This window comes from Ptychodera flava, chromosome 15 (assembly GCF_041260155.1).
Source record: "Ptychodera flava strain L36383 chromosome 15, AS_Pfla_20210202, whole genome shotgun sequence".
In the NCBI taxonomy this organism is placed as follows: Eukaryota; Metazoa; Hemichordata; class Enteropneusta; family Ptychoderidae; genus Ptychodera; species Ptychodera flava.
This window is the reverse complement of record NC_091942.1, coordinates 31,568,165-31,591,074: the sequence shown is the minus strand read 5'-3', so window position 1 is coordinate 31,591,074 and position 22,910 is coordinate 31,568,165. Positions and strand designations below refer to the sequence as shown.

Sequence of the window (22,910 nt, the reverse complement as noted above, 5' to 3'; positions counted from 1 at the left end):
TGGGTTTGACACTTTGCCTTTCTATGATAACAGTGTGAGCCGAATCACGAAGTATTGCATTGCAGAATGGATTCCAGAGTTTAAAGTGACTCAGATTTCATTTGCAAATAACTGAAAATTTTTCAGAATGTCTGAAAGTTTCTGATCATTTTGAACACAAATGACAGGACAAATTTATCAAAATTCATTGACGATTAGGCTGATAGTAGGGCCTGACATTCCCAAGACACTTTGGGGACAAAATGTCATCACAGATTTTATAATTTGCTGAAACACAGAAAGTGAAATGAGTTGACCACTGATGCTATGAATCAGTATTTAAATCAGGGATATTGTCCGTGTGGTCCAGCACTTTGGCTCAAATTTGTACAGTTTTAGCTTTAACAATCATGTTCCATACATCAACCAGTATCTTTTGTGCTGCGGTATCGATAGGTGCGCACTATGCAGACGCCCTCTTGTGACCGGTTAACTGGATCATTTTAGATCAACATCGACTACGAGCGTTCAATCATGATCATTAGTCATTATTTGAAGATCAGAAACAACCTTGTGTTTCGATTTAAGGCATGACTGGTTCCTCAAAATGATGTTTATAATTCTATGAGTTCCAAGTAACCAAAATACGCAATTTCATCTTCTTCTCGTTATTTATCCATGAATACCTAAATTCCGATACAGAATTGCTGTTGCTACGCAACCCCATCACAGTCGGGACCGTCATAGCAACAGTGATTTCAAAAGAAATGACTCCTTCTATTAGTGCAAGATCCGAGGTATAATGATATTCAAATATGCAGATTACCTTAATGAGCATTGTTTCGGTATTAAAATTCTATGCTAATGACCCTTAATCAATGTGGAATATTCATGTACCTCGGATCTTGCATTGTATAACTTCTTCAGGACATTATAGAGTATCTAGTGTCAAATTTGTAATTCTTACACAGCGGTTTAGGCAAACAGATCACTATACAAGAATGAGCCGCGGATCCACTGAGTGTTCTTTTGCTGGCCCAGCTTTCTGCTCCCACTTTTGAAGTGACAAAACACACGTTTCACATACTCTGCAACCCAGAAGCGGCTTTATAATTGAAGTTCACCCATTATATCCGTGGATTGAACGATGTTTCCGACCGTGGGGTTTACCAATACCATTATATTCAAACCTGAACATCAACACCGCTCGTCACAAATAACACAGTTGTTTCAAATTCAAATAAAATAGTTTAATTCGTCCTCGATCACCGTTAGCTTTGATTTTAATTGGTAGCATGAGAATGAGCCATCCATGTAAGCAACCTTTAAATTGATCCACCCACCTGTCCGCAGTGGCAGCTATATCCATCGGCATCTAGGTTAATGCCATCGTATATTATATACGAAAAGATAACTCGTTCCCCATTTACGATTATAAATTCAAATGCCCAAGAAAGTAAATTGTAATATGGAAAAAGTAAAGATTATATTTCGGGAGACAGAAAGTGATGTTTGACAACAAGGATCCTAGAAAAGTTGACTTGTAATAATAATTCTTCAAGTTTACATTTTGTGATACGCCGTACGTATTAGCCGTTCAGTTGGTATTAAACGAACGATATTCTTGACTGGTCCTGACATAGCAATGAATGCAATGCGTTAGAACGTTTCACGAGATGGACATATATCTGATATATGGCATGTGTTGCCAGTGATCGGAGAAAATGCATTAAATATGTTCATTGATTGTGAAAATATTCAATATCAAAATGTGCTTATATTTAAGTGAAAGTGCTTTGAAAAGTGGTAGAATAAGGTATTGGTGTGTTCTTGTGACTACAAAAAGCAGAATGAATAATATCAACATTGTAATGACTGAGACTGCAATAGGAGGTGACTTGTAGTACATCAGAAATTATTTTGGTAAGTATAAGGTTTATGCAGCGGTTCTAAAAATTAATGGATTGGTGTGACAAAAATATGACAACTTTCGGGACATATTAACCATTAACAAGTCTAAACTTGTATCAGACAAACCATTAATGGTACTAGTTTTAGTTTCACCAAGCTTTCACATATGTTTGCGAAGAAGGAAACAGTGGTACGTACAGGTGAAGTGTCAACGGGATAATTATCAAGTAAGCTTACACGTAACGGTATATGTTTGATGACTGTTTGCAAAACCCGGTACTCGTAGGTTGTATCCTTATCGAAGGCTGCGTGTGTGTATAGCAACGACAACACTTTTTCTGCCCTGGTGAATTTCAAATTTCGAATGGTATTTCCATAAGATAGTTCTCACTATATTTAGGGACCGTTCAGTTTTTACGGCAGGGGGGCCGGCAAAATCCAGGGGGGTCATCGTAATTTTGCAATCCGCAAAAGGGGTAGCCTAGATTGCTTTACCGTCCGCTTGCCTCCGTACCTCCGTCCCCACTACCGTCTAGTCTCGTGAGCAGTATTTCGAGCTGGAGTTGTAAAAACTGCTCATTTGAATGTCAATGGTCACCAACTGAGACCATGACGTCACCAGCGTCCCTTCCAAAGTCAATCACTGAAAATGACCCTCTCATGATTGGCCTATGACTTGGTTGGGCAGAGCTGCAGTGTCTACACAATTAACATATTTGACGTCATATTAATTAGCTCTGCCCAACCAAGTCATAGGCCAATCATGAGAGGGTCATTTTCAGTGATTGACTTTGGAAGGGACGCTGGTGACGTCATGGTCTCAGTTGGTGACCATTGACATTCAAATGAGCAGTTTTTACAACTCCAGCTCGAAATACTGCTCACGAGACTAGACGGTAGTGGGGACGGAGGTACGGAGGCAAGCGGACGGTAAAGCAATCTAGGCTACAAAAGGGGGGGGGTCATCGCTTTTTCACTGGTAGGAAAGGGGGGGGGTCACCACATTTTCAAAAACATAATACCAACAATAAAGTTCACTTTATGCCGTGGCCATGATTAACCCTCTTTACCGGCGGGCCGCCTTTGGCGGCCCACTACAATAAATATACATTATGTATTACCCATGACCCTCTTAACGGGCAGACGCCTTTGGCGGCCCACTCCAATTAGGTTTACTTCATGCGATGGCCATGATCGACCCTCTTTACCGGCGGGCCGCCTGCGGCGGCCCACTACAATAAATTGACTTTATGTAATACCCCACGGCAATCTTAATGGCCGCACGCCTTCAGCAGCCCTGTCCAGTAAAGTTTACTTTATGCAATAGCCATGATCGACCCTCTTTACCGGGGCCACCTTTGGTGGCCCACTAGAATAAAGTTGACTTTACGTAATGGCCCATGACCCTCTTAACCGGAGGGCTGCCTTTGGCGAACCACTCCAATAAAGTTTACTTTATACAATGTCCATGGACATAATTTGTCAATGGAAATGAAGTTAAAAATTGCCTTACAGTCGTCCTAATTAACAGACGTTTCAATGGATGTGGCTGAGAAGTTTGTGCACTGGCCTTTCTGCTACACGAATAAAGTGTGCTGCATACCGGAGTTCAAATCCAAACCATGCGGGTAAATTTGACATGTGGGTTTTGGTTATTTTTCAGCGGGGGGGGGGGGGGGGGGTCATCAAATTTTTTCATCTGACAAAGGGGGGTCATCTTTTTTTCACGAAAAATGCAGGGGGGGTCTATATTTTTTTGAACACCGCCGACAAGATTTTGCCCCCCCAGGCCGTAAAAACTGAACGCTCCCTTACTTATTTATTAAGGCCATTCATACAAATTGTTCCAAACTCACTTTTCCTTGAAATGTAAACTGCGAACACCGAAGATTTTCTATACTGCCTGTGGTAACTTTATGGAAAATGTGGTAATTTTATAAAAAATTTAGGTTCCTTTACCCGAAACCAAAATTTACAACAAAGCAATTTGATACCATTCGGCGTTCTAGACTTGAAAGCTAAAGAAACTCGCCACAATTATCTGGGATTAATAGATTGTTGACAAGTTCAATGTTCTAGGAGGGGAAGTAGAAAACGATCGTGTCACACCTAGGGTGTACAGGGAACTTGGACCACTATAGTGGTCTTGCTTATGTATGCAAATGAAATGCACTGACCAAGGACATATACGTTCCCCTCTATATGTCGCAGGTAGTCTAAATCTCGATACATCCCTGGTGTACGAGGGATTTTCTAGGAGTGAGGACCTCTCCGTCATTAACTTCGATTGGTACCGAAAATATGGAGAGGCCCTATTAAAAATAATTTTGGTGAGATACAGTTTTATATTGTAATCATGGGTTTTGTGCTGCAATGAAAGCAGTAAGAAATATCTGCCTACCCGGTACAGGTAACATGATGGCAAGGTACATAAAGGTTTTCTTCCACCTATATAATGGACAGACTAAATAATTTAGTCTTTGAGTGGAAAATAAATCCGATTATTGGTCTGCTGAGATCTGAAGTGTACAGGTATACTAGTATACTGTATGCGAGGCGCGGTTATCAGGGTTATCATGGCCTTTACTCTTTTACTCGGTCAGAAAACTTTTCAAGTTATCTCTCTGGATGTCTGGTGACCATTTCACGTGAATTTCCAATACTAACAAAAAACGGAGATACAGGTTTCCGCGACCCACTCTGATAAACGTTGTGATGTGCAGTCGTAGAACCGACCGAACCCCCATATATCGATATCTCGCTCAAGGTGTGTGTATACCTAAAAATAATGTTTTCGACACGCTAACTTGTACAAATCCGTGCATGTTGACATACGATTTCTTTGTAATAATCGTAACTCAACACTAAAATTTTGTACGCATTAATTAATTAAAAAGCTGTCTATTAAATGTTGCTACCATTTTTTGTATGCAGGTAAAATACTGGGACACCAATCAGCTTACACTTTTCTTTTTCGTTAACTGCAAAATAGAAAGAGATATAGATGTTCTGGTCAATCAATTGTAAAACAAAGTCTACAAAAAGTGAAACAATGCATTGTAAAATGGAATGCAGAACATCGAAATATGAATTTCACACAAATGTTTTTGTAGTTTATCATGCCAAAATATAGAAAATAGTAATTTTGAATTAGATGGCGCACCACAGTAAGCTTTCATTAGGTTGCAGTTTCTATCGTCGAAAGACATTTTCACCAAAAATGCATAATTTTGAGCGGAATAGCGACAAAATCGGCCATATTTGGTGTTCGGTTCCTTCAACTTGTAAAAATTGTAGGTCCCAGCGATTTTACCTAAGCCAATCCACCCATGCATCCGCTAGTTAGCAACCGTGGTTCACAGTAGCATGTACTTTGAGCGTTCTTGTGGTGATCTAGCGATGTGTTGACAGCACGCAGACAGACTTGTAAATATACATTGACTGATGTAAACACTGTTCAAACAACCACGATCCTTTGTTCATCCCCTCGTCGCCCCAGAAAATCAAAACAAGTCTGACCCAAATTGTTCCACAGTTTCCCGTTATTAGTGTCACTCCCTATGATATATGTTCCTGTACGATTTTCTGTATGTTGATTGGATTCCTGAAATTTCCTCTGCGATTGTGATGAATAAAGCAACTTTTCTTTCCGGGCAGTCGGGGTTTATGACTATTTTAATTTACTAGTCGTGGTTTAGAACATGGTCCTCCTTTGTAGAGGGACCGTGTTTAGAAGTACATTCGTACTTTTTTCGGATAATGACCTAACTCCCCGTCGCCAAGATAATGCAACGTTTTACTCAAGAATGGCGATTAATAATATGATCGGGGTGAAATGATGTTTTTAAAACTTCCACACCACGTCGTCTCACGTGTGGAAATGTTTTAGGATTTTTAATTTGGCACCTATTAAATATAAAAAATTCTTTAGTTTTAGAAGGCATGATCTGTATCTATAGAACGATGGCAAATTTTATGAAAAGAGCATCTTTTATTTTCATAACTTTTTAATCCGTACAGGAAAACTGCAATTAACACGATTAGAACTATTTTGGGATAATTGGATTTTCATATTTTTCAAATTTCTCAAAAATGTTAGGTGCCGTATAGCTGAATGTTGCAATATTGCAAATTAATCATAAAAAAATGTGTAATGTAAAAAGAAAAGCAGATGAGATTACATTTGTAGATTAAATCGGCATTACTTCACCATCCAATTATCCCAAATTAGTTCCAATCGTGTTAATTGTACACCAAAAAAACCTAAGATTCTCCAGAGGGAATGCTTGCTCTAAAGTTGCATCTATACCATAGTAATATAAATCTACCCGTAAAGCTTACCAGAGTGTAAACAGCTGTTGAATCAATTTTTTGTTTATAAGACTGAAATATAACAAATAACCCTAGTTTAGAGTAAACCATTACTACTCGACGTCAGTGTTAGTAGTAGGACCATCGTTGCAAGGAAATCGAACGGGAGAGAAAGTTACAGGGGCATAGATTCAAAGATTTGACATGTCAGAGCCTTGACAAAAAGACATACTGGTAGCCTACATGTAGTTTTCTCGTTGTTCTTATTTTCAGCCATACTTGTCTACAGACTTGTCTATAGATAGGGCCTACCAGTTTTATACTTTAATTCGCAACTTGCCGATGTCAATTTTTGGCAAGGCAAGGGATAGGGGAAATATTCTAAATATTCTAATATTAATACCCCGAACTTGGCTTTTGTTCCAGTAAATTTACAGCATTCTGTGGTACGATTTTACATGTACATCATTGGAGAATGTAGAAGGATGTGGCAACTTTTATTATCAGGAACGAGCTACGTGCGTTTTTCTCTGACGTCACAAAGCATAGGTATGGAAGTTGGCTGTTTTAAAGCTAGACGAACGATTGGGACGTGCAGGCGCACCCCTGTGTGTGAAACGACTCATAACCGGTCAATTTTCTTGGGGAAAAAAACGCTTTTGATGCCACAGTGGTTTATGCAAAGGAAAACGGTGAAAAGGCGGAGAAGGACGATGACCGCAAGTTTTTGTTCTCAGTTCGATCAGCCTTGTTATTTCCTGCTATTCATATTTTGCTAAACGCTGTAGGCCTAAATGATGTCATGGCTCATGATCATTGCAAAGAGAAAGTGTCACTTAAATTTAAAAGCCAGTGGTTTTTATCAGTGCATTATATCGGACGTAAATGATGACGCATGCAAATAATACTCAAACGTCAACACCAAACCCGAATGTGGGCCGTTGACGTCACGTGCAAACAAATGCATCGAAATGAGGTTAGAGGTCAAAGTTTCACACGGGCTCCACTACCAAGGCGATGCAATGGCTGTGCCGCTGTTTCAGAGAGCAAGAAATCGGGGATATCATGGCCTAGATAAAGGTAATATAGCGAAAGGACATATTGTAGTGTAGATCAAGTCCGACGTCTTCATATTTTGTACTTTCAAATCAACAAAATCTTGAGGCATGCGAAGGTAGAACAACTCTGATGACCCGTTTGACGTTTGTGAGTGAGACTCGACTGTTCCAACTGGCAATCGATTGATTGCCCAGTATCAGAGTCACTCAGTACAGCAATGGGCATACTTGTCGCCGATGGTTGTGGCAGTGTGTCTATGAGAGTTCACTTGACCTGCATGCCGATAGTAAGCAATCCAGTCTGGTGATTAAGCCTAGCGTTCAGTGTAAACTGTGCTAGGAGATGGTCCTTTGTAAATCATTGGCGCGTGCGACGAGTCGTTTAAATATGTGTCCTCGGCCCCGTTGCTCACATTTACAACCATACGCGGTACGTATATTTCTTTCTGTGTGACCATCGGCTCAACCGCCCGCACTGAATTTTGATACATCTGTCTTTCTGTATCACTATCTGATATGAACAATCTTTTCTAACCATTGAAAGTGTTTTTCAAGTCCGGAGTTTGCCCATTCACAGTAAAACGTCGACCTGCCCCAAGTGTGCGGGCAAATCTATACCAAATCTATACATGCAGATATAAAATCAGTAAATTGAGCGAATGAACTTCAGCAGACTGTCTCACTCATGTCACCAGGTGAATGCGAAATATTGAATAGACTCGGGCTGACTATCGCGTAGATCGTGGTGTGAGCGCCCAGTAACTGCATGCTTCGTTTGCCCGAGAAAAGCCGAGCGGCTGCGGTCAATCCAGGTAAACCATGGAGGTAAAAAGCAGACAAGGTTATCACTTGCTTAATGTTTACACACAAATCTTTTTAGGTTGCACAGTACCATGGTGCATGGCTTGAGGCAAGTCTTTTGCCTCAATGGCTGAACCGTTTACAAACTGACTGTTCCGTTAGTCGCCTAGCTATTTTTAATCCTTCGCAAACTGCCAACCGAACTCTATGCCAGTCCCAAATTAGGGACATCAAGAACTAGTATCGCATATCTGCCAAGTTCAAACAATTATAGCCTTGCAAATTCAATTCTACGCATTTCGACATCGGTCGATTTATATACCCTTTAATCTTAGCTGTTAAAGTTTTTATTATGGCATCTGTGTTTGCAGATAGCATTGTTCAACTCACGCCCTGTATTCTGCAGGTACTGGCTACATTTGACATAATTCCAAGGTCATCATTTATTTCTGGAAAAATAAGTTACAAGAGTTCCAACCTTAACCCACTTATTTAAATGGTTTATTTAAAAAAAATTCACATCACAGGGTATTCATGAATAGTTTAGACTGTTACTACTAACATTTCATGGAAATTGGTGAATCGTGTATGTTAGAAATATTTCTGTTATATCAGGAATGCAAATATTATTGAAATTTTAAGTCTACCTACATCGGTTCATTTTGATAGCCATATTCATGTGGTTTAGGCCGTGTCATAGTCCACCTATAATGCTGCGTCAGATATCTGACATTTACGTGCATTATTGCATACCCTGGCTTGAGTATGTACACGTAGCATTTGTCATAATCACACCCACTTTTCATACACTTCAGGTATCGTCTATACGGTAGTTTGATTACTTTTCAACGTGTCACCATCTACAAATTGAAGGAAGGTTAGGTTGTAATTGCAGGCTGAATTCTGAATGAGAATGGGCCAAGTGACATTTCTGCCTCTTGCATTTAGTTGTATCAACCTGTTCTTATATGTATTGGCAATTGGGTCTGTACAGTAAAATTTTATTGCAACATTCAGTCACAGCCATGGACATGTGTTGTAGTAGAATGAGTCCATTGTTTCATTTAGAGAGAGAGAGAGAGAGAGAGAGAGAGAGAGAGAGAGAGCTATGAAATTATGGTAATGCTGCTGATCATAAAGTCAAAATATATGTGGCTGGTGAAATATGGATTATTTTATTACATATTCATTCTAGCAATACCAGGATCATTAAAACTGTATTTTTTACACCAATATTGATCACATAGCAGTCATAACTTTGCCAGGTTGCAAAACAAAAATGATGGAAACGTAGACAGTTACTACAGATACCGTCTCATAATCATACATATCAGGACCACAATGCATTTCTGCATGTGTACCTCCTCATTGCCATTGGTCGTGATACACTTTACAAAGTTCACTGTGCCCTACATTTTGCATGTCACACAATGCATCACTTCTTACTCCATCCCTTGTTATTCCGCAGCCACCGAGGGAGAATGGAAGGGCCCATTCTGTTTCATACAGGGAGCTGACACTCAGTACGGAATGATTGCGGACTTTTTCACGGAGAAAGCTGACACGGGATGGCAAGAGGAAATTGAGCTCACCAGGAAAGCCATCGCTGCTGCCAATAAAATGACACCAAGGCCAAAATTTTTCATTGTCTGTGGGGATCTGGTGAACGCTTTCCCGGGTGAGGACAAATATTTATATTTTATAGGTCATGGATAAATATGGATAAAGGAATGGGTTTGAAAACTCAATTCAAGAACATTTTATAGGAAAATTTGCTGTAGATTCAGAGGACTTCACAAACTGATGGATATCATAGAGGAAGGAACATGCTATATTCACCGTATTCATACATCTTTTAAGGATGTACACCTACAAAATGCTGGGCCCAGTTTTCTTTTGAAAATGGTTGGTTTCTTAAGAGAAAATAAAAATTGGACCCCTATCATGCTTATTTATAAATTGTTCAGTATGGGCCCATTATACTGCAGTCTTGCCAGAAGGGCTTTCTGATTCAGTACTGTTTATTCATTCAAAGAATAGTAACAAGAGAGAGATTGGACAGTGTGTATTTTCACCGGTGGAAAAGTGACATTTTTATTTGATAAATCCGGATATTTATCAGTGAGCTGTGATCCCATTTGATCAGTCATGCATCGTTAACTACTTTGAGGTCTGACTAATCAATATTGAAAACAATGAGTTTAAACTAACGCGTGTAAGGTAAAGCACGGTCACTCCACTGTGGGCAAAGGTAGATGTGTCACTTTTTCATCCAGAAAAAAAATAGATTTACATAAAATGTTTAGTTCTCAAACAGTTAGCCTACATATCTTACCCAAAAGAATAGCTAAGACATGCAAAACTGTGTGGAACGCACAGAGAAAAATTTGACCTTGTATTTCGACACTGTGAACTCCTTCAGTATAGTGTGTTCTTTAAAATCTTGTCCCCATGAAGGAAGGCAATTAGCACTTAATTGTGGACATTTATCACTGTTCATAGATGGGAGCAAACAGGGTATATTGTTTCCAACAAATGCCTGTACTATTGCTTGTTATGAATATCTATTCTAGAATTGTGAATGCGCCAGAGTATTAACTGTGGGCTGCATCAGCTATGCTCACAGAATTATTATGTATTGTCAGAAAGTCATGAACAAATGAATTTTAGCTCCCATATTAGCATATATGCAAATGGGAGCTATTCGTATAAGGTGGGAAAATGGTTGTCTGTATGTATGTATGTATGTACGTATGTATGTATGTATGTATGCATGTATGTCCGTCCTTATCAAAAACATGAAAACCGCAATACCTACGGTCTTCATATTTGGTACAAAGGGGCATCCAGGTTGGAGATGTGAATTTGTTCAAATCAAAATTTTGGATCAAAAATATGCAAATGAGGTACAAAAATGTGAAAATCCATTGAGCTGCTGCAACTCAGGAACCAGCAGGCAGAATGTGTTGATATTTTGTGCATAGGTAGGTAGCACCAATCGTTTACAAAAATGTTAATTTTTACAGGGATATCTTTAATTTTTGTATTTTTAAGATTTTTTTTTTCATTTATGGTTGAACAACTGTGCTCTTCAAAAATACATGTTGAATAATAAAAGGTTTAGAATTGTTATACCTTCTTGCCAGTGGGATTGCTCTTTGTTAACTATTTGTGGGTAAAGTTTAAATTTGGAAAGTCAATTTTCTTGATCAATTTATTTTTAACTGCGTCATTGTTGCTTATGCAAGTTCAGCCTATGTTCTATTGCGTAATTGCTGTTACGATGATAGTGTAGGACCCTATTGTTGCATGGTGAAACGATACATGTAAGGAGGGAATAGTAACAATTAATGTAATAGCCAATTTGCCAGCGTATGCACCATTGTCTAAAACAAAGTGAACGACGACGAGACGAGTGTGTTAAAGTTGACTGTGAGGAATCCGGATTGTTTCCTGCCGCTGGCGCATACTTTACGATTGAGGAGGTAAGCTAATCTGTATGTCTATTAATAGCTGTTTTCAGATGTATGTTCTATCATATTTGTACATTTAGAAGTGGTGGATTGTAATTTGTGAATGATTATTGTGGCCTGTATACGGGCACTTGCTGAATCTCTGTTGTTTGTGCGGCTAGCGGCTGTGAAATTGTTCAAAACGGCATTGCCGTGTCAAGATGTTCCTAAATGACAAAGCGGATTACTTGTTGTGAGGTTACAGCATGTATTTTGATGTGAATTTGAATTTGATTTAAGTCAAAACGGCATGTCGATTATTGATGTCAGACTGACGTCTGTTATAAGCCCTAGCGAGTAGCGTTGAATGTCTGTCTGTTCAGTTGGGAGGCGTTTGTGGTACTATACGTCTATCGTCGGTAAACTCGCTTTTGAAGTAGCGTGATTTTCATCAGTAAATGTCCCGAAATGACGGGGCGGATTACTTGTTGTGAGGTTATTTTTAGATTACGTCCAATCCGCATGTCGACCATTTTCATTTTGATGTCTGACTGATTCTGTGTGATTTTCATCAGTAAAGTCGCTTTTGAAAGGGCCGGTGTGATTTTCATTTTCTGCGTAAGGTTTACAGTGTTTACGCACGGTGCGGTCATCCGCGCAACATTACCTCTACAATCAGCCTGGTATCACGAATATCTCGATTATATTTTAGTAGATTTTTTAACTAATTTTCGCAGCTTGAATCCTCCTAAACTTTTCAATTTTCGATTGAGTAAGAAATACTGGCCGAGACCAGCAACTAAGAACACGACGATTCAATCTCGCTGCTGCGACTGGCGGTCGGCATTGTCCTGATGAAAACAAAGTCTTGCGAGATCAAGTCTGCCTAGGCTGTGTAAAATGCATTTATACATGTGCTTATGTACACGTGTGACGTCAAAACTCTCGCGAGAATAGCTGCAGTAAATCCGGAAGTACATGTAGTTTTAGCTACCGGTCGGCGAACGACTAAAACGAACCAGTGTTTTTCTCTTGTTTTTCTACTTTGTCTAGATAAAAAAATATTGTTGCCTTTTATTGCGATTAATCAAGGTACTCTTTCGCCACTTCGGTTTTCAAGTTTCGATGCTGGCGACTGCGCTATATAAATAGAGTGCATATGATTGGGACGAAGTGTTTATGTGTCGATGTTGCGTCGTTGAATATCGGCACAAGTCAGTCGTGTGTAGTCGATCGGTACGTGTATTGTACCCGGGTATTGTAGCACCAGTTTGTGGCATCAGTTCATGCAATGAAAGGTACATGACTTGTGGGTCTGTAATAATGTAATGGAGGGTTCGAAATTCGTTTTTAGCTCATATTTGTGGGGTTTTGTTTTTTTGGGGGGGGTTACGTAGCTGTTGTTGGTAAATTCTTTCATTGTCAAGTTTGGTGTGAACAAGTTTAGTTTATTGTTTCATTTACGGTCCCCGAGGGACCGTGTTTCATTCTCCAAATTTTTGTGAAAAGATGGTTGTTCTTGTTCTGACAAAGTATAGTATTTCCCCTAAGTGTGTACTAGTGATGAAAAAATGTCAATCAGCAAATAGTTTATAGCCACATTTTTAGTTGCAATTCATACTGGAGGAAACCTGCACTTTGAATTATAAAACGTGTGTGACCATAATTTACTTTATCAAACCTGCATTTTGGTTGTTTTGGTATAACAAACATATCCCACCATACATTTCCTGCTAAATTACTCTGATATTTACCCACACCCACTTCATATTTGATATTAAGTCCACCCAACATCCACATGTAATTGTAACTTTAACTAACTGTTTTTAATATCTCTTCTCATTTCAGATGCACATTTTGCAAACAGCGGCAAGGCCCATCATCACGAAAGGTGTAATTCTTAATCTCTCACTGGAGAATGACATGTCCTCAACCACCTACAAGATATACCCAAAACAAGCAAAGATCTTATCAAGAAAACTCAAAATCGACCCTTTCAATAACACCGAATCCCAACTACAACAAGAAGTAGCAGCATTTTGTGATGGCCGAGAAATTAATTTCAAGGCTAACACCACCAATACCATCATTGCCATTAAGAGCATAGAATCTACATAAGCATGAAAACATCCAAATATTTTCTGTAAGACACAAACACCAATTCAAATTCAAATAGTCACTATTACAATCATTGTTGATGCATTTGAAGACAAGTTCATTTATTTTATATAATAGTGCATACATATCCTCACAGTGAGTATTATTGTACTTTCAATAGTTACACATCAAAGCCCATACGCTAGCCCCCTATTAGTTTTGAGAAAATCTTATTCTTTCTTTCTTTCTTTCTTTCTTTCTTTCTTTATTATTCTTCTTTCTATTGTTTGCCAGCCCACATCTAAAAAAAAACTGTATGTACACTTCTCACATGTAGCAGAGTGTTTAGAGGCGATGAGAGATGGTGAACCAAATTCTTGAAATTTTAACAAGTTACCAGATTTACTTTTCACAAAACCGAACAGGGCTTCTCCCAATGACTTACAGGTCTGGGCAGTGTGAAAGTTTTATACAGCACGCATGACTTCAAATTTGATTTTCCAATAATAGCAATTTAATCTCTTAAAAATCTTAAATTCCAGAACAAAAAAAATTGATTGTGCTAAAATTTCACTCAAATCCCTGGCACCCATATTAGTTTTTACAAATGCTTGGCTCTGCCAACTCTGCTTGCAGCTTTTATTTACACTTTGTTCCTTGTTTTTTTAACTCCGTTATCACAGTGTCATGTTATGCTTTTTATTTGTCTATTTTTTTCATGTGGCAGATTTTAGAAAAAAAAAATTCAGTATCTAATCTGCATTTTTTTCATTTGATTTGTTATATTACTTTTTGATTAACTCACATTTGGTATACACCACCACTACAGAGAACTTATATAGTAGGTATGTGGTGTCTGTATGTGCCATTGTAATCTACATGTTCCAAGGAGTATAACTTAAGTATACTCATTCTGACCTATCACACCAAACTAACTGTGAGCCAAGTTTCATTGATGCTCTATTTAATATTTGTTAAAGTGTATAACTAAATAGTTTTGTGTACTTAGTATTTACAGATTATTTCTACATTATATTTATTGTTATTTTTGTCATTATAATATATTTATCTTTATACAAGTGTTTTTTGTGAAGCCATACAACTTCTAGCCAACGTTCTTTTGATAATTCACAGTTATTCAATTGCATTGTTTAAATAAATATATTACATTCCATTACTGCTTCATAACTTGTGTGGTTGTGTATGTGTGTATACATTAGAATGCATTATATATATTTTATCAATATATAAAGTTTACCTACACCAAATCAACCAACATGTCCACAGTCCTACCCACCTTTCCATTCTTCATTAAAATACTCAAAAATAAAGGTCTTTTATGTTGATTTTTACATTACCATGAAATAGTGAGCATCTGAAAATATCTGTATTGGTAACATACAGCTCCATCTTAGGTACACAAGAATAGGGAAAGAAAATATTTGGGGAAAATAAAGATGTCATCAAATTTCACTGAAGAAAAAAACAGCCAGAAAAGGTTTAACAAAAAAAAGGAACAGACTGAAAAAAACGATAAATCGAGTAATAACATAATGCGCTAACTCATCAATCTTCCAGGACACCCCCCTAATTTCAAATGGTCCACCCCTGAAATAATACAATTACTAACAGTGCAGTGTATCTCAATTGAAGATGTCAAGTTAGGTCATGATCTGAAAAAAAGTTCACGACAGTTTAAATTGTTAGGTTGATCTCAATACCATCATGCTTGTGCAAGTAAGTTTTGTAAGTTGTTACAAAAGTGAACCCATCAGATGTACTGGAAAAAAACAATGATTACTTATCCCTGTAATTAATGGGTGTTCATTTATATCTCCATGTATCTAGTGTAAATGTAACATTGGTTGAATCTTATGTATTTCAGTCAATGTCATGAAAAGGAAAACTTTGTTGTGTGCATTTGATTGTCTGCAATTATCACCGTACCTAAAACATTTTCACTCTGTGTGCCAGTATAATTAACTCTTTAGCTCATATTTGGTTTTATATATAAATACCAAAAAGAGCTTATATGATGAGTCTGAGTGGCGTCTGTATGTCTGTATATTTGTGGGTATGTGCGGATGTATGTCCGTCACACACAAAGGCTCCCATACCGCCAAAGCTACCGTCTCAGTATTTGGTGTACAGGTAGATGTAGGGGTTGAGATGTGAATTTGTTCAAATGAACACATCAGTGTCAAAAATGTGCAAATGAGGTAAGAAAAAGCGAAATCCTGAAACAGGCTTGAAACAGGCTTACTCCACTGACTTGAGTCATTTCCTGTCATTGTTTATGAACTGTTACATATTAACAGACCTGCTCAAACCATATACAGTAGAGGGGAGGAAGACCGTCTATGGTCAAACTAAGGGGGGCTAGCTGCCTTTCTGCTATGCATGTTGCTATGCATGTTGCTAAAGTTGACCTCCAGTACCTAAAGTTTCAGACCTTAATTACTTTTCTCATTCTTGTTTTTGGTTTAAATATTTCTTGTTGTTTTTCTGGTTGTACTGTGCAGAAATCATTGTCATAACATCAACGTAGAATTTTCCTGCACTGAACAGATAGAAACAACGTTTATTGTTTACCTTTGGTACCCATACTGGTATGTACCAATTCTGATCAAATTTGAGCGACACTGTATAATTGCGGTATTTTTTATCATTACATCCAGCTGTCACTCTCCATGTCCATGTGATCGCTCTATTCCAGTCTGTGTATGTCAGTCTATCAATTATTATTGTTTTTTTATTATTATTATACATCTTTATTTCAAACTGAAATCTCCATATCAGGAAAATTCACCCTGGCATATATCCTTTGCACAGAAGTTTACAATTAATACAATGCACTTTAGTAAAAAACCAGACAAACAATGTGGGCAAAATGTCATTCAACTGTTTCTTACATTTGTCAATTTGTTTTCATAACTATATGGGAGCGACAGTGATATTGTCACCATTTTTTGTAAAACCATCATTGGCAAAATTGAAATACAGAATAAGATCACAATGTTTGCAAGAGGAACAACAACGTTGCGGGGCATTCTCCATTTCAAAACAAGCAGTGTAATCCCATAATGAGGTTGCAATTAGCATGACAAGAAAGCTTGAAACAACATTAGCGGTGAAGTACTTACACAACAGGGGGAAACTTGTTGAGATGGGTTGAATAGCAGTGAACTTCAATCAACAGTGTACATTGTCTGCCGATCAAAAGCACATTTGTGCTGTTCACTTTCAACGTGAATGTTATCTTCCAGATCAACAGTAAAGAAAATCTTCTTAGTTGTTAAAGTGTGACGTGTTTGAAAAAGTATAAAAGACAAACGTGGGATTCATCTGTGCAAGCGTTGGGAACAATTGCCTTGGATTATCACTTTCAACTGAGTACTTTTGACTGTAATCTATCAACAGATATGTTCTTGCATCATTCTAACAGGATCTTGTTTGAACACAGAGTTTGTTTCCGACTGTTAACCCTTTGAGCGCCAAAGTCAATTTTAGTCACTTTCATAAAATATACAAGAGTCATTTTTTCCCAGAGTTTTGCCAAGATTTTGATAAAAATCTATAGCCAATGACATATGATGTCCATTTGGTCCAAAATTATCAAGAAAAACACAGAAAAATTCATAAAAATGAGTAATTTTGCACTAAAATTTTGGTGGGAAATATTACAGCATTCAAAGGGTTAAAGGAGCAGTCTCTTCAATCCCATGTTCTGGCATTTGTACATGTTATCATTGATTGTCTATGTGGTTTTCAGTCCTTTGCTTCTCCTATGAAAATTGTAAAAGGTTACTCAATTTTGGCAGACATAAGAAACCTGCTGCTTTAGAGGGACAATAGCGATAAATGTTGAATAATATTGCATTGTATTTTGATCTTGAGAAGAAAGTACTCTTTCTTTTGCTGTTTGCAAAAAGTGTGTTGAGATACACAGTATTAGCCTTCACAATTCAAAAGATTATGTACAATACATACTGTTAGGTTGAAATGTGAATTTAGATGCAGATTCAAATACAGATGTAAGTATCGGACAGTACACACATGCAGCATACTGAACTCAAGGCATTTTTACAGGAGTTTGTAGACTTGCCCAATGTCTGTAGGCATACAAATATCAGAACAGAGTGAATTCAAGCACTATACTTGGGCAGACTGTCGCGTAGATGGTAGGATGAACATGACAGTTGGCCAGCTAGTAACTGCTGCATATGGCCAAGAAAAGCCAAGCGACTAAGGGCCAGTCTAATAAGTTTGTTTGGAACAGTAAACTAGTTTCTAAACAATGCAAATATTATGGAAAATACACCAAAGGTACAGCCAATGGACCCTTTGATTAGTTTATCAACATTCTGGCGAGTACTACCAATAATAATGCTCTTTATTATCTGTCACATAACATAACAAAGAAAATCTTCTCTCAGTCACTGAACAAGAAACAATACATGCATGAAAAGCTGACAGACAGGTTTCATATAGATGTGTTACAGCAATTAACAGCTTAAATAGGTTGATGGGCTATATATTGGTTTAACCATCCCAGTGAGTTTGAAATGTCTGCTGCAGATGGAATAAAAGATCCTTTCGAAACAATCGTTTTTGCTTGCAGTGTTTGAAATCTGTACACTTACAGATATTTCTGAAAAACAGGTGTCACATAAAAAAATTCTGTAGTGACGGTTAGATACATGTAAACCTCTGCAAACAGATTTTAAAAGAATTCCATTTTTGTCTTCTCAGGAACTGAAGGACGTGAAGAACAGGAAAAAGACTTGAAAAGAGAATTCATGAACCTTGACTCTGAGATACCTCTAGTATGTGTGTGTGGTAACCATGACCTTGGGAACACTCCTACCAGACAGACAGTTGCCAACTATGTTGATAAGTTTGGTGATGATTATTTCAGTTTTTGGGTGGGCGGTGTCAAGTTCATTGTTCTAAATTCACAGTTTTATGAGGATCCAAGCCAAGTGATGGAGTTGAAAGAAAAACAGGACCAGTGGCTGGATGAACAACTAGCAGGTACGGCATTGCCTGTTCAACATTTCTAAGGGTTTTGGGAACATCATAATTCTAGCCTCAATCAGCTACAAATAAATATGTAGACATACTTTCACTGAAACAATGGATCTTACAAAAGTTCTATCAGGAAAAGGTGAAGTCAAATTAATGAAAGGGTAATTAATTAATTAAAGGGTAGTTTATTACAAATACCCTTCACACAACAGGTTTGTTCCTGGTATTTTAATCTCTTCAAACTTGCTTTCATCTGTGATGTGAATATTTTGGTGAATAACTACACAGGGCAAAACATGCTTTTCAGTGTTGGAAGTAGTTGTATTTAGACTCGTCCACAGTGATTGAGAAGTTCACTTGAACCTCACACACGACACAAACAACCATGAACAAGGTCACTGGTGTTGCGGCCTGTGATGTAACAAGCTAATTTAATATAAAGGATGGAAGGAAGATGTATTACATCAGAGATAAGGCACCCAGAGATCCCTGGCAACGTTAATAAGTTCTGATTCAAACGCTCACGGAACTTTGCAAGTCTTTCAAACAGATTTATGTCCTCAAATGTAACAATCCAGTCATGTTCATAGTCTCTCAGACTGTTGATAGCAATGTGTGCCCTTCTGGTCTTCAATTTTGCCATAATCTATAAATGCTGATCCATATTGTCTGTTGCTTGATTTGCCGTTTGGAAAATGTAAATATATCTCAAATTATTGAGATTTCTTTCTAGTTTGTAGAAGGCATTAGATAACTGCACAACATTCATTTTCTGATTTCTATTCTGAAAACTAACTTGCTTGAACTCTGTCACGTTCCTTTGTAGCTTTATGTGCAGACAAAATTCATGAAGTATTGTACCTTCAAAATGAGGAAAATTACAGCAGAAATTACTTTTTAAGGCGACCAGATATTTTTAAAATGTAAATTAATTCCCTTTTTAAAGTGTACCTTATTCCTGCTGTTCAAAACTGCATATTTCATGAATATTTCAAGTGAATATAGCAAGGGTTTGCCCTAGTTTGGATCAGCGCCCTCTAGACAAAGTTTAATTTTTCTTTTGTTCATGGTTCTAGCTTGTTGGAGTCCTTGCCTTCACAATAAAATCTTTACAATTGCTTAGGAATCTTTTGACCATTTCCAATATCTCTTCAGGTGCACAGACATCAGGTTGTAAGCATTTAGTGATATTCCAGCACATTCCTTGGTTTTTGGAAGATCCAAACGAAGGAAAGGATTACTTCAATATTGAAAAGGAACTCAGGCTGAAGATGTTAGAAAAATTCAAAAGTGCAGGTAATGCTAATTATCAACCAATGTCATTTAATTTCACCTACATTTATTTCTGATTCAAAATGTTAGAGAGAACTCTTTAAACGAAATATTACTATATAAATTTTTAATATCATCTAAGCATAATTTTTCTCATTTGTGAATCAGTTTTACAGGAAAAAGAATGTTGTGACTACATTTTTCTTGTCATATGTGTATTCCTTCATTACATTTATTATAATTGAGAATTAAAGGGAATGTTTCTGGCTATAAATTCTTCCACAGGTGTAAGGACAATATTTTGTGGGCACTATCATCGTAATGCAGGTGGTTTCTATGGCGATATGGAAGAGGTGGTAACATCAGCCATGGGCTGTCCGTTGGGTGAGGCCAAGTCTGGCCTACGAGTGGTCAGGATTTTAGACAACTCAATAACTCATGACTATTATGCAATGGATGATATTCCAGAAAGAGTTACTCTTTCAAACCCGTCACTTTAATCAGATTTGTCCGTCTGGACAAAGTTGTGGGTATAAACGCAGAATGAAGTATTATGACCCCCCCCCACCCAGCAGTTACTATACTTTACATTTCTGTAAATGTAGATGCAGTCACACAAGACTGAACAATAAGGTCAAACCATGTGTAGGGGTGAAAGGGTTTCACAATGGTCCACAAGTAACTCATTACAGATCCATGAAATTATCAATAGTTTGTTGGCGAATAGAGAATTCTGGTACACCTTCTACATGTGAGACATTCTCCAGAAAATGAAGTGTCAGCCTACAGGCTCGTGAAAATTGAATTTTAAACTCATTTCTACTCTTGAAATATCCTTGTTGAATATGAATATCGAATATTCCGGATCACAACTGTAATTTTACTTATCAGACATGCTATCAGTTGGCAAACAACCAAGACTTATGAATAAAAAAATATGAGTTTTTATGTCAAAGGCTCACCTTCTGCTGAGAAATAATAACCCAATAAGCAAATTTGATAGTTTCCTGTTTACATATTGAAATTTTTAGTTTGTATTCATTTTAGTCATGTTTGCCTTTACGTAAAAGGTAACATGTCATGTTTTTTTATGAAATTATATTCAATGTGCTTTTAATTTCAGGGATACAGGTATTTGAAGTTTATTCTTCCAGATTTTTCTGAGGATATAGCTGCATTTTGTACCAATCAATCACAATATTAGAGATGTATGTATAGATTTGTACAGTTGTATTTACTTCAAGTGCAAATACAATATGCATCTAAAGGTACATTTATCAAGAAGAAGAATTTTCTGATCATTTAAACAAAAATATCGATATGACTATGTTACTGTACCTGACTGTTTTATCATATTTCTTGATGTGTGCTGAACAGCTATGTTTTCCAGTTCTGTGGAATTATGTCAGAAATGTTTACAAAACTACAGAATATTGTTCGTTCAGCTTTCAGTATGCTAAATGATATTACTGTATCGTGTGATACTCCAGTTAATCTTTCAATATTTTGAAAGTAGTCAGTTATGTGAAAGAGAGCTTCTAGGCTGCATTAGGTTTGATATTAAACAAGGAAAAAAGTGAAAATTTCAAAGAGATGAAGAAATATTGTTGTAGTAGTGATAGTATTTTATAAGAAGCAATTAGAAGCCAGTGGTTCTACTCCAGAATAAAAAGGACATACGTTGTTGTGCAGACTCAGTACAGCCAAGAGATCACGTGATGGCGGCACAAACAAACCTGCGTGTACAAATGCGTAAAGAAATACAGGTATTTCTGTGCACATTTGTGCACATTGTTATGTTTGTGCAGTGGTCCACTGGAATTCTAGGTTTGACTTATTAAACTGTACAATTGTCTGATTTACACCACGCTGAAGTTCGTATATTTTAATAGAGCATACATTGCATTGTGTCTGAGAGATAAAAAGAATGATGTTTAAGTTTTTGTTCTAATCTAGTTGTATCCATATATATTTGTAAATACCTCATTCCAAAGTAAAATTATGATTTCGTGTATTTTTTGACGATGATTGTGTATTTTAAACTCAACATGTGTAAAGTTTATGAATTATGCATCAACAGTGCTGCAGACAAACAATAAAACATGGATTTTAATGTAAAACACAGTCATATGTTCCTTTTTCCCCATGTACAGTTCAAGGTGATATTGAAACCTCGCACAACCCATACCGTTGTACAGGTTCTTTTATTTTCAAAGGATATACTGGAACATCAGGATAAACCAATGTTTTGATGTATTGTGCTGATTGGGGTTGAAGTGCAAATGTCAAGCAAATTTTTGTGTGTATTTATTGTATATATGCATGAATGTTAGTGTGTGTGTGTTGGTTCACACCATAGGCAAAACTGTATGCACATACACACACACATACACATCAAAAGTGTGTGTATGGGAATACTGTACTTGATGCAGAACTGTAAAGCCGAAAGATGATAAAAGACTTCAAACATTCTGGATATTACTGGAGTTTTAGACACTCATGCAATCAAAGGACTGTACTACTTTTCAATGCACTATGAGTGAAAACAAAAAAGCAATTCCATTGGATTTTTCATCGATCAAGTCATGGCTTTCGTAATAGCAGGGTTATGAATATGTGAGTGTGAAGTATGAGAATAGCTGTGCAAGCTGATCCAAAAATTCACAATGTTTACTGAACAGAGTTCAAAAATCCTATATATATAGCTGGCCTTGGTTTATTTCTGTTATGCATGGCTCAGTGACCCTATGCCATCCTCAAAGCATGACTTTGGTTCACTGACCACAAAGTCAGTGTTCTGTATTACTTCATTCCACGTCAAGTTGTGGCCAGCAGAAATTACTGAATGGATAATATTGATCCTATTTTGTGCCCATAATATTCTGTATGTTTCTCTGCGGTCTATGATGTGTAATGTGCCAGTTAGGTGGTTGTTGACTTTCACATGTTGTTTCAGCATAGACCCTTGAGTGTCTATGGTTTGAGAAGTAACTTCCTTTAC

General features: G+C 37.3%; 2 protein-coding genes across 2 annotated transcripts in view; one reads left to right on the top strand and one right to left on the bottom strand.

Annotated features, from left to right (window-relative positions):
* The window catches only part of LOC139151902 (probable endonuclease 4), a 577,101-nt gene that overhangs the window by 512,137 nt on the left and 42,054 nt on the right, over nucleotides 1–22,910 (bottom strand). The window lies entirely within an intron of this gene.
* Nucleotides 7,171–22,033, top strand: LOC139151877 (serine/threonine-protein phosphatase CPPED1-like). Its single transcript, XM_070724906.1, has 5 exons — nucleotides 7,171–7,281; nucleotides 9,529–9,738; nucleotides 18,362–18,643; nucleotides 19,793–19,933; nucleotides 20,195–22,033. The coding sequence occupies exons 1-5, from the start codon at nucleotides 7,173–7,175 to the stop codon at nucleotides 20,407–20,409; spliced, it is 957 nt and encodes a 318-aa protein (XP_070581007.1). The 5' UTR covers nucleotides 7,171–7,172; the 3' UTR covers nucleotides 20,410–22,033.

Bases quoted from the DNA above. Each gene is read 5' to 3' on its own strand.
- LOC139151877 (XM_070724906.1), top strand. From the start codon at position 7,173: ATGAGGTTAGAGGTCAAAGTTTCACACGGGCTCCACTACCAAGGCGAT. The intron at 9,739-18,361 runs GTGAGGACAAAT...TTGTCTTCTCAG, and splicing joins TCTGGTGAACGCTTTCCCGG to GAACTGAAGGACGTGAAGAA. The intron at 19,934-20,194 runs GTAATGCTAATT...ATTCTTCCACAG, and splicing joins AGAAAAATTCAAAAGTGCAG to GTGTAAGGACAATATTTTGT.